This window comes from Heterocephalus glaber, unplaced genomic scaffold (genome assembly GCF_053883595.1).
Source record: "Heterocephalus glaber isolate CG9 unplaced genomic scaffold, H.glaber_assembly_v1.0 deba00001608, whole genome shotgun sequence".
Classification (NCBI taxonomy): Eukaryota; Metazoa; Chordata; class Mammalia; order Rodentia; family Bathyergidae; genus Heterocephalus; species Heterocephalus glaber.
Genome location: NW_028258379.1, coordinates 14,331,778 through 14,344,353, shown reverse-complemented (window position 1 = coordinate 14,344,353; position 12,576 = coordinate 14,331,778). Strand labels below are relative to the sequence as shown.

The 12,576-nt window shown below is 39.3% G+C and overlaps 1 protein-coding gene across 5 annotated transcripts in view; it reads right to left on the bottom strand.

The window, feature by feature from the left end:
* Lin52 (lin-52 DREAM MuvB core complex component) overlaps positions 1 to 12,515 on the bottom strand; it is a 94,378-nt gene extending 81,863 nt beyond the window's left edge. For 4 of the 5 annotated variants that reach the window (XR_002390206.2, XM_021246659.2, XM_021246662.2 and 1 more), the window contains exons 1-5: positions 12,136 to 12,515; positions 7,037 to 7,111; positions 5,162 to 5,199; positions 2,573 to 2,639; positions 73 to 156 (exon numbers count right to left, since the gene is read on the bottom strand). Coding sequence is in view for 4 of the 5 variants with exons in the window: in XM_021246659.2 (XP_021102318.1) it covers positions 73 to 156; positions 2,573 to 2,639; positions 5,162 to 5,199; positions 7,037 to 7,111; positions 12,136 to 12,166 (295 nt within the window). In the remaining variant the exon portion in view is untranslated. The remainder of the gene's footprint in view (positions 1 to 72; positions 157 to 2,572; positions 2,640 to 5,161; positions 5,200 to 7,036; positions 7,112 to 12,135) is intronic. The other variant, XM_004837208.3, reaches the window with a different exon arrangement.
* Positions 12,516 to 12,576: the final 61 nt, after the last annotated feature.

Genomic DNA, 12,576 nt, shown 5'->3' with positions numbered 1-12,576 from the left:
CAGAATTACAACTAGAACTCATCATGGAATGCACAACATGTAACCCTGAATAAATGTGATCTGGGTACTCACACTCATCCAGCCCCAGCTGATAGGCCAGGTTCTGTAGGCCTCGAACCTTCTCCATCAAATTAGCTGTTGTTAGGCTCCCGAGTTCTGAAACAGAACCATTTATTTCAATACTATTTCTTCTCACTATTCTCTAATAATAATTCATTTACATTGGGAATCCCGATTATAAAAATTTTCAGGTTTGGCTGGAGGGTACAGATGAATGTTGAGCTTAGCATGGTTTAATCCCCAGCATGGAAGGAAGGGAGGGAGGGAAAGGGAGAAGGGGATGAAAGGAGGGGTGTTTCCAATCATAATTCCTATTGAATAAGTGGAAAATGGATCCATATCTCTTCTCCTGAAATCTTACACACATGCATAAAAACAAGTGAAACTTTCCACTAATGTAAAAATGCCTCTGATTGAGCTTTCTCACATAATAAATTGAGTCAGCATAAAGACAGTAACAAATTGTTTTAAGCTTGGGTCAGGGATTTAGCTCAGTGGCACCACTCCGGCCTCGCAAGCGCAAGGTCCTGAGTTCGATCCCTGGTACCAAAAAACAAAAAAAAAAATAAAACAGCAAAAAAACATTGTTACCCATTTTCCTATGTTTAGAAAACAGAGGGCTGTGGGGATTTAGCTCAGTGGTTCCACTGCCTGCCTCGCAAGTGCAAGGACCCGAGTTCAATCCCTGGTACCACAAAAAAAAAAAGAAAACAGATTAAATATAAATCCAAAATTCCATTCAAATCCAATTCCTCTTAAAAAATTTTAGGGGCTGAAGGTGTATCTCAGTGGTAGAGTGCTTGCCTAGCATATACATGGTCTTCAGCTCAACCCCTAGTACCAAAAACAATTAGGTTTTCCAAGTTAAAAATATAATATACTTAAAATAATAGCACCCAATTCCTTTTAGGTTTGAGACACAGGTCAATTTGCATGAAACATAATGGTGTGATCTCTCACTAAAAATGTAAAGTTTCCATAGAAAACACATGTCAATGGGCTATTCTATAAATGTCTGTTTGGAACATTATAACAATGAACTGAAGACGCCCTTGAGACTTAATTTTTCCATAGCTGAAGGAGGGGATCTGCATTCAAGCATGCAGAACAATGAATTGCTTCAGAAATCAAATAAAGGGTTTTCTTCTCTCCCATTTATCATGCTGCAGTCATTATCTATATCTGGCATAAGCAGACTTTCCTGATCTGTTCAGCTGTTTAAATAGCTCAAGAATCTCAGATTTTTACCTTAATTTCAGTCTATTATTTCATAACTATCATGAATCTTATCACCAGAAGGATAAAAAAAAAAAAAGAAAATTCATGGAAAATTCATGTTTTTAATTTAAATTTCTACTCTGTGATTGAGTTCTAAATCATTTATCAAATAACAATATTCATAGAATCCTTTCTGGAAGAAATTGATAGGATAGAAAGAAACAGAAGACAGGCCCCATTAAGAGACTGCCTCTTAATAGTATCGACAATATATAGCATTAAATTCTAAATAAGGCACTTTTATTGGTGGAAAGAGATTTTAAAAATTGGGTTTATGCCAGATATGGTGGTACACACTTCTAATCCCTGCACTCAGGAAGCTGAGGCAGGAGGATCACCAGCCTGGACTACATAGTGATCAAAGCCAGCCTGAAATACATAGTAAGACACTGTCTCAAAAAAAAAAAAAAAAGGTTTAAAATTTTAAATTTTTTTTTTTTTGGTACCAGGGATCGAACTCAGGATCTTGCACTTGTGAGGCAGGCGCCAGAACCACTGAGCTAAATCGCCAGCCCCAAAATTTTAACTCTTTCTAATCAATCTTAGTTAGTTAACCTCTAAACCTCAGATTTCATCACACCTATTCAACAGAATGTTTATGAAAATTAACTGAGAAAATTTATGTGAGGTTTTTGTTAACTATATCATACAAATAAAGTTTATATTAAAAGAACTAGTGGGCCAGGGATTTAGCTCAATGGTTCTGCCACCTGCCCCGCAAGCACAAGGACCCGAGTTCGATCTCCAGTACCAAAAAATAAATAAAAACTAAAAAATAAAAGAACTAGTATCAGAAGAATTCATTAGGACTGAATCTTGAAGTGGCAGGATTTCTACACATGAAAAAAGTAGAGAAAGGCATTTCACATATGAAGAACTATGTATGAATAAAGATGCTTAAGTGAGCAGTTTGAAGCCAAGAATACTTGTAAGGGAATACTGACCAAAAAAAAAAAAATTAGAAAGGTGGTTTGTAGGAGAACAATATCAAGTTAAAAGTAGGATAGGGGCCAGGGATTTAGCTCAGTGGTTCTGCTGCCTGCCTCGAAAGCACAAGGACCAGAGTTCGATCCCTGATACCAAAAAAAAAAAAAGTAGGAAGACAAGCCAGATATGGTGGCACATGGCTGTAGTCCCAGCTACTGGGGTGAGTCACTTGAGCGCAGATATTTAAGATCAGCCTATGCAACATAGTAAGACTATCTCAAAGCAAAAAATCAAAGCTATTACTTACCTTTTAACATATCAATGTCATCACGTTCTATTTCAGCCATCCACTTAGGTGGAGAACTAGTAATAGGCTGTCAGAAAATAAGAATATATCTATTAGATACATACAACTGTGAGAAGACCCTACTCTTCCTTCTTAAAAGAAATCTAGCTTCAGAATGAAAGTTCTGGGTTTAATCTCCAGTTCTGCCGAAAAGAAAAGAAAAGAAAAGTAGCTTATCACACAACCTTCAGGTTGTATGAAAATAAGAGCAAAATTGCTATGCAAGAGCAAGGTCCTGAGTTCGACCCCTGGTACCAGAAAATACAGGCAAATTATAACTATAAATGTAAACCGGGATTTCTCCAGGTTCAGATATGATCTACAGTCATCTGAAGAGATGCCAGTACTATTACTATTTCATGCATAACAATATAGTAATGAAACTACTCAAAACACTATTCTGAGCAAAAGCCTTCAATGGAACTGTTTGAAATGATAATCAGTAACATTCTCTGGCAGAAAGAAGAGCCAAGAATGAGAAAACCGGCTGGGGATTTAGCTCAGTGGTTCCACCACCTGCCTTGCAAGCACAAGGACCTGAGTTCAATCCCTTGTGCAAAAAAAAAAAAAAGAATGAGAAAACCAAGGCAAATAAAAAAGACCAAGAGGTGACAGGTATATGTACCACTTACATGTGATGAATGTATTTGTTATGTATTGTAAATATATACTAATAAAAAGTAAAACTTAGGGGCCGGGGATTTAGCTCAGTGGTTCCGCCGTCTGCCTCACAAGAGCAAAGACCCCAGTTCAAACCCCAGTACCAAAAAAAGTACAAATTAAAAAAATTTCAACTCCTCCTCTCAAAAGAAAGAAAAGCAAGCAAGCAAGGAAACCAGCCCCCATCTTAGTGACAGAAGACTAGAATGGTCATATGATCATCACTTGAACTTTCATAATTTATTGTAGAAGTTTTAAAGAACTTTAGAATTTTAGGTTATCTTCTCATTTCTGCAAATAAAATTTAAATATGAAAGAAAGCCCATTCTCAGAGTAGCTCTGAGTTAGCAGTTTTCAATCCAAGTTGCACATGGAATCACTAGTGTAGCTTTAAAGTAAGCTCCTTGGCTGCAACCTGGATATACAGGGATTGAGGGAAGGTCCCATTGAGAACAGAACAAGGGAATCCATAAATATATTTTTGAAAAGCTCCATAGTTGCACACTGATTGTTCTGTTATGTAGGGAGGGATAGGGTTAAGAAAAACTACCTCAGCTGGGGATATAGCTCAGTGGCACCGTGCCTCAAGAACAAGGTCCTGAGTTTGATCCCTGGTACCAAAAAAAAAGAGAAGAAGAAAAACTACTTCAGCTTTGAGCGCTGCCCCGCCCCGCCCCACCCCCATACTGGGGATCAAACTTAGGACCTTGCACTTGCCAGGCAGTCTCTTTCTCTTTTTAAACAAGTTCACAAAGAGGCTGTAATTCCTATGTCTCACTGCCAGGAAGCTCTGAACCACTGGTGGTACATGTATGATTGTCCCATCAGGTGGCATGAGACAGTCCCAACAGGTGGTACATGCCACCCCATGGGACAGTCATGCATGTACCACCAGTGGTTTAAGCCGGCAGGAACCTGTTGATTAAAATGTACTCAGTACTAACCATGAAATAAGCAGAACACTTTATGTCACATCATTTACCTCCAAAAAACCCCTATGAAGTAGGTATTATTGTATCCCCATTTTACAAATGAAAAAGAAAAAAATTAATGGAAATTAAAATTCACTTGGCTTAGGTCTCACAGCCATAGGTATCAAGATTTAAAACGCAGGTAGTCTGAGAACAGAAATCACTACAGACCCATGGCATGGTGGTACATGCCTATAATCCTAGCACTCAGGAGGCTGAGGCAGGAGGATCACTACAAGTTCAAGGCCACCCTGCCTGGGCTACATAGTGAGTTCAAGGCTAGCATGGACTACATAGCAAGATTCTATCACAAAACAAAACAAAGGAAGAAAAAAAGAGAGTGAACGTATTTAGAGCACCAAGCACAATGCCTGCTGCCCTGTAAGTGGAAAAGTCTGTGGTTCTTATGGATGTCCTCTTTCAGGTTTCTGATACAGCACTGATTAATTCCAACATCTTCTATGGAGGTCTAAGCTAAGGCCACAACAAATCACATAAACAAAGGAGAAAAGCTTCAAAATTATAGGTTGGGCAAAAAGAATACTAGTGTTAAACATTAAATATTTCAACTGCCTTGCCTTAAAAGCTTCAAGCTGAGAAAAGAGGCTAGGTGTGTAGACAAAGGTCAACATTTCAAGGTAGTGGGCCGGGGATTTAGCTCAGTGGTTCCAGTGCCTGCCTTGCAAGCGCAAGGTCCCAAGTTTGATCCCCAGTACCAACAAACAAACAAACATTTCAAGGTAGAGCATTTGAACAAAGGAAAACATCAACCATTAACATGATGATATAAATGGATTTACAAGGTTGCAACTACAAAATGACTTGAAAGTTATGACAATAATCTTGAAACTAAAGAAATGACAGTTTATATCTAGGAGCAAAACTTTGGGCAACTTTCATTAGGTAAGACATTACTTACACTTTTGAAGGAAGCTGCAAATTCAGCAACACCTGGCACTACAAAGAAAGAAAAAAAATGATTCATTCAATGAACATGTATGTGCTCAGGCACAGGGATTCAAATAATATTTTTTTTAATTCAAATAATATTAAGGGGGGCAGGGATGTAGCTCAGTGGCACCACGTCTGCCTGACAAGCGCAAAGTCCCAAATTTGGGGCAGGGAGAGCGCGCGGCAGCACTGCCTTCAGGTAGCTTACAGTCTGGAAGAGGTCAGAGAGTAAACCAGTGACTCTAATATTGTCTTTTTTTGTGTGGTACCAAGGATTGAACTCAGGACCTTGCACTTGCAAGGCAGGCACGGTGCCACTGAGCTAAATCCCGGGCCCAGACTCTAATATTAAGTGCTCCAAGAAAGATGGCAGGATAATGGGAGGACAAAAATGGACATGCAAATCAGCAAAAGCTTCTCAGAGAAAGTAATATCTCAACTAAGCTTTAAAGGACCCGCAATTAGCTGGGTAGGAGGGCAGCCAGACATAGTATCTCTTACCAGCAAGTTTAAACTCTCTTTTAGTTATGCTGATCTCTATCAATCCAATTAGTTATTTAACTGCCTCAAAGAACCATATTAAAAAGCAGAAAAGTAATAATTATTACTTAAAAGTGAAATAACATTCAACTTCATTAACAGAGAAGTGCAAACTAAAAATAATAAAGAAAAGCCGGGCCAGCACATGCCTGTAATCCTAGTACTCAGGAGGCTGAGGAAGGAGGACTCCCATGAGTTCAAGGCCAGCCTAAACTAGAGTGAGACCCTGTCTCAAAAAACAATAAAATAATGGGCTGGGGATTTAGCTCAGTAGCGCTGCTGCCGGCCTCACAAGCACAAGGTCCTGAGTTCAATCTCCGGTACGGAAAAAAATAATAATAATAAAGATTGGAGGGCTGGAGATTTAGCTCAGTGGTTTCACCACCTGCTGCGCAAGCACGAGGACCCAAGTTCAATCCCCGGTACCAAAAAATAATAATAATAAAAATAAATAAAGATTGGAGACATGAGGTAATACATGAGAAAATGAACACTCAATACACAGTCATCTTCTTCCATGTGCACAAAAGTCTATGTGCCAGGATATTATTCACTGATAAACTGTTTGAAAAAATAAAACACTGGATACAACTTAGGTTTCCAGAGAGGGCACAAATATACAAATTATAATATATCTATATAATAAAATATATTTGAAAGAATAAAATAGACCTATACATACCAACATTCCAAAATAGAAAGATCCATTAACAAATAAGATGGTGTAATAAGTTAAGCTTAAGACTGTGTACATGACTGTCATTATAAAAAAACCCTCTCTCTATATAAAAATGTTTGCTTATCTGTATAAGCATAAAAAAGTCAAACCAATTTGTACAAAACTATTAGCAGTAATTTTTTAACAGTGATTAAAGGAAATAAGGAGATGCTTTATGTATCTTCATAGTATTATCTGAACTTATATACAGATTACTGGTTAAGAGTAATTATTATTATTATTTTTTTTTTGGTACCGGGGATCAAACTCAGGTCTTTGCGCTTGCATAGGTGGCGAAACCACTGAGCTAAATCCCCGACCCAAGAGTAATTATTATTAAGAGGCTCCTCATCATTTCCTGCCAGTGTTCTGAAAAAAATAAAACTATCAAAAAGCTACTGTTAACATTGGACATCCACCTTTTCTCTTCCTTTTAAAGTACAATAAACACTTGAATCATTACTGTTATATTAGAACACTTCAAAAATTTTTCAAGGAAGCACAAGTCTGACATAAAGAAAGCAGAGACTAGTTCGATCCCCCATACCAAAGGAAAAAAAAAAAAAAAAGAAAGCAGAGACTCACATTGTTCTGGCCAAAGATCTGGTGAGGCTCGATCAAGTTTTTCAAAACTTAGCAAAGATGCTTCCAAATCTGTCCCTGAAACAAAGCAATCATCTTAGACTAGACAAGAATACATTGCAACATTAAAGAATATAAACTAAAGCACTCAAATGGAAGTCTAGAGATTTGAGTTCTATAACTCAACTGATGCTACTGGGTCAGGATGGAATATAAATAAACCATTCTTTCTCGCCAAATCTTACTTTTCCAATCTATAAAACGGGAGTGGTATTTTAGAGGTGTTAAAAAAATCAACCTAATCTGCACCTTCATTCACACCCTTGGACTTCCCTCTATTTATAATAATTTTAGTGTCCCCGCTCCCATGAAAGATAAACTCCTTGGCCAGGGCTCTGAATGCACATTCTCTTGTTCTGTCAAGGCATTATCTTGAATAATCTTGCTCTTATACCATCATTTTTACTTTCTCTAGGCTCACACTCAACACCAAGCAATCATGCTCTAGCATCTCCCTTCTTTAAAAAGAACTCTCCCTTAATCCCATGATCTCTTGCACACTCTTCACAGCAAAAGTTTTGTTTGGTTTTTTTGTGGTATTGGTCTCTGAACCCAGGGCCTCTTAAATGCTAGGCAGGGGCTCTCCCACTGACCCACCTCCTGGCACTTTTTGTTTTGAAACAGGATCTTGCTAAATTGCCCAGCCTCACCTTGAACTTTCAATCCTCCTGCCTCATTCTCCTAAATGGCTGAGATACAGGCATGCACCCTGCACCTGGCACAAAAGTTCTTGAGTTTCATATTCTGTTGTTTCCACTTTCACACCTCACACTCTCTCCTTAACCTACAACAGTCAGGCTTCTGTCCCTACATCTATGGAAACTATTGTTGATAAGGTCACCTATGACCTATGTTACTAAATCCAGCGGTCATTTCTCTTTTCTCTCTTATATGACCTCTCTGCAGCATCCACGTACTGACCACTACTCACTGCTATGAAACCACTATGGTGGTTTTTCTCCTATTCACTGAGTCCTCCTTCAGCCTTCTCCTCTTCCTCTCAGCCCTTTCTAGGCCATCTCCACACTTCTACCTCACCTAGTCACTCACCTTTATCATCACCTAAAACCAATGACTGTATATTTATATTTCTAGTCCCAACCTTTCTCCTGAACTTGTTATGTCTAAGTAACTACTTGACATCTCTCTCCACTTACATGTATGAAAAATCACACTTTCCCAATCCTCTCTATCTCAAGAAACTATAATGCCATGAACTACAATTGTCAAACCCAAAATCCAAATACCATCCTTCATGCCTCCTTTTTTACACTCTTCTATAACCAATCTGTCAATAAATCCAGCAGTTTCTATCTGCAAAACACACCAAGAAACCAAACTAGTGTATCACTTCTCACCTCAAAGCCTTTTAACAGATCTCCCAGCTCCTGTATTTAATCTTTCTCTCCCCAAAATCAATTTTGCACAAAGTAATCAAAAGTGATTTTTTAAAAAGTGTTACTGTCCATTTCACTCTCTAGTTTAAAGGTCTTCTCAGCCAAATTAGTGAGTGTCTATCTACTACGTCCTATAAAATCCTACATGATCCAGCTCCTAACTAATTATTTAACACCACTTTCTTTTCATTCTTCCTCTGGAACACAGGTATTCAACATCTGTTGAGCATTTACTGTGTACTTTGAGTGCTAGCTACTTACATAGTTAGTTAATGCTATAAACAGTGGCTCTTAACATTTCCTGGGTAACCAGTATCTTTGGAAATCTAAAAAGACGTGAATGCATTCACTGGCCAGAAAATGTATGTATGTGTAATACTTTTCAACATGAGCTTTTCTCTAAACTAAATTTGTTTTGGCGCAGATTTAGCTCAGTGGTTCCACCGCTGCCTCCCAAGCACAAGGTCGAGAGTTCGATCCCCTGTACCAAAAAAAAAAAAAAAAGATTTCTAAACTGAATTTGTTTTAACAAATTTCCAAGAGAATTTCCAATGACATTATAATTGGGAAGGAACTGAAGTCTAATACATTGATTTATCTAAATCACCCAAAACTGCTCAAAAAGAAGAGCTATGTGTTAAGAACATGTCATTTTGCAAGTTCCCAAGGAATGTGACTAATGAGGAGCTCAACCTTAATAAAAACAAACTTAGTAGCTGGGTGTGGTGGCACATGCCTATAATCCCAGCACTCAGGAGGCTGAGGCAGGAGGATCACTGTGAGTTCAGGGTATGCCAGGGCTACAGAGTGAGTTCAAGGCCAGCCTGAACTGCATAACAAGACCTTCTCTCAAAAACAAAAAACACCTTTCTGTGAGGTAGAATCCAATAACCAATGGAGTAACCTTATGATACCACATTCTGGGACAAAATTCTGATTCTGTCACGAGTCTTAGTCTTATAAATTACGTAATTAGACAGCTTTACTTGCATTTCAATTTTCTCTTTTTAAAAAGAAGTTCCAATAAATTTAGCACGAAAAAGACAAAAAGGTAAATGACCTAATCTTAGTTTAAAATGAACATTTGAATTAAATTTTAAAGACAGAGACAGATGGAACACTAAAAATAGAAGTGAGATCACTGGGAAGTGGACTATTTTATGATGAGATACTTATTTACAACTTTAATTTAAATCCAGAGTGTTCAACTTCATTTTATCAGATTATAAAGATAAGACTAGATGGGGAATAGTATAATTCTGAAAGAGATGAGAAAGAAACTTTTAAAAAATCAAGGTTGCAAACAAAGTGACCATAGAGACAATGAGACAACCAAAGGGAAAAACATACATTTCCAATACCCTTCTTGTCCAAAGAAAGAAAAAGAACTGAGGGAAAAAAAACACAACACAAGTTAGAGGTGATGGTGCACATCTGTAATCCTAGCATTCTGGGAGGCTGAGGCAGGAGGATGGCAATTCTGAGCCCAACCTGGACAACTTATCAAGACCTTGTCTCAAAATTATTTTTAAAAATGTTTTAAAAAGACTCGCAATGTAGCTCAGTCTGAAGATCCTGGGTTCAATCCAAAAAACAACTTAATAACAAGCTAAAAGTTTTAAGCAATTAGGATCTGGGATGTAGCTCAGCAGCACAGCACCTGCTCCGTCTCTAGGTCCTGAATTACAAGTTTTAAACAATTAGCTCTATGTCTGTCACATGGCTGATTTTGTGTGTATGTGTACATGTGAAAGTAGCATAACATAAAATTTATCATTTCAACAATGTTTAAGTGTACAGTTCAATGACATTAACTGCATTAATTTTTTTTTTTTTTGAAACTGGGGATCGAATTGTGCTCACAAGGCAGGAAGCAGAACCACTGAGCTAGATCCCTGGCCCTTAACTCCATTAATATTGTACAACCAACATCATCCATTTCCAGAATTGACTCACCTTCTCAAACTGAAACATAAACTCCCCATCCCCTTGGCTGACTTTTTAAATGCCATTTCTTTTCTAGTGGAAGAAACTTTTAACACAACCTGAACATCCATAATTTCTCATGGAGTATGTACTTGTGCTCAAAAGACTTAAGACTCGGTTGAACTTAAAATTTTAAAATCAGGTAAGATATACCAAGATACATCATGTAAAGGTACAAGATCCTAATGATGAATGTAACTGTATTTTATACCTAAAATGTGCCAATAAATTTAATGGAAAAAAAATCAGGTAAGATATTACTTGTGCACATGTTCATTGAAGGCTGACTGCTTGCCAGGCACTGGGTGAAACCTGGGATCCAGCTACAACAAACAAAACAAACTTGGAATTTATAATCAGGCATGAAAAGGGCAAAGTTAACAGAACAACTATGCTGACAATGAATATACTCATAGTGAATAGTGGAAGAGCAACTCCAAATACTGTGTTCTAGTTAAGCCTCTTTGAGATGAGACATCTAAAATGAGAACTGAACGAGCAGTGGGACAGGGTGGTGCACGCTTCTAATCCCAGCACTTTGGGAGACTGAGGCAAAAGGATCCCAAGCTCCAGCCTAGCCTGTTGAGCAACTTGGTGAGATGGTAGCTCAATTTTTTTTTTAATTTTTCAAAAAGAGATTGTGATGTAGCTCAACGAGAAGGTCCTGGGTTCAATCCCCAGTAAAATAAAAATAAAATCTGAAACTGAAAAAATGATCCCATGTTTGAATCATCCACCTCCCAAAGCACCTACCACAGGAGGTATCTATCCAACATAGCTCTCCTTCCCCTCAATTTCCTCATTCCTAAAATGAATGTCCAAGATTCTTTCCACCTACAGAACATGTTTGAAAAGGGAAAACTACCTATCAATGAAATCGGTGCAGGGATAGGGGTAGCAGAAGCAAAAAATTAAATGAGTTCAAAACGGACTGCGAGACTCCACATCATTAAAGCAGAGTACACCAAAACCACCCAACTGCTACCTGAAATGACTTGCATTTTAGACAACACATAAGCAGAAACTGTTCGTTCTCTCAGCCCGAGGAAACAACACACAGAGACCCAAGAGAGGCCGAGACATGCGTAAGACCATATTAAAAACCTCAATACTCCTTGCCTTTGAGACTGTCATGGTGAGAGAATGAGAAGTCCCTCCACTTCTCTTTATTTTGTTGCCAGGGCAACAGCCCCAAACTGAGAAGATAGCAGAGAATCACTGTTCTCTTGCGGACCAGTCCTGGGGTAAGGTCAGCCACCAAGTGCAGCTAGAGCTTGAAGAACACTTCAATGGGACGCCCAGGGAAGGAGAAAGCTACCTTAAGGCACCTCCTTTCCCCTAGCAATATTCCCTCTTCAACCCTTAACCTCACCCAAATGGAGCTAGGGGAGGGCCAGGATGAGCCCCGTCCTTTCGCGGGGAGTCGGTCCTTTGCAGGTGTCCTCCTTCACCCGCCTGATACACAGAAGGGAATCTGGGTAACTCCAGAGACGCTGTGAAGAGCTGGCGAGCTGAAGACAGGGACGCATCCCAAGGCAAAGACGTAGAAAAGAAAGAGGAACCCAAGAAAGAAGTGTTAGTGCGACGGGCAGGTGGGGAGTGGAAGGTTTCAGAGAAGCAACAAGACTGCCGGCCAAGGATCTCTAAGCCGGCTCTTACCGTCAGTGGGAGACGCCATCTTCCAACCCATATCACGTGATGTGGCCAACCGTCGGCGGGAAAGTGAGGCTTCATAAGCCACGCCCCGAAAGTGGTAGCCTATCCCCAACTCGCACCTCTGTCTCGTTTCCCCGCCCCGCAGGGCAATATTTGACTAGCACCGCCCCCCTGATAGCCACGCCCACGCGCTGTTGTTAAGGTGGAGCCACGGCAAAGTTCTTGAAGGAGCTTATTTACTTTCCTCGTTCAGGGGGCGGGGCCTTGAATGTATGTGGCCAATCGAGGTTTCGGGTTAGGGGGCGGTGTCCCCTCGTGCTTAATATAGAGTACCCAAATCTCTACGAGGGGACTCGATATCTCCGCCTATAGAATTAGCTGAGGTGGGATGGGGCAAGGACTGTTTTGCTTCTGACCAATCACATATCCCCAAAGCTGCAATGA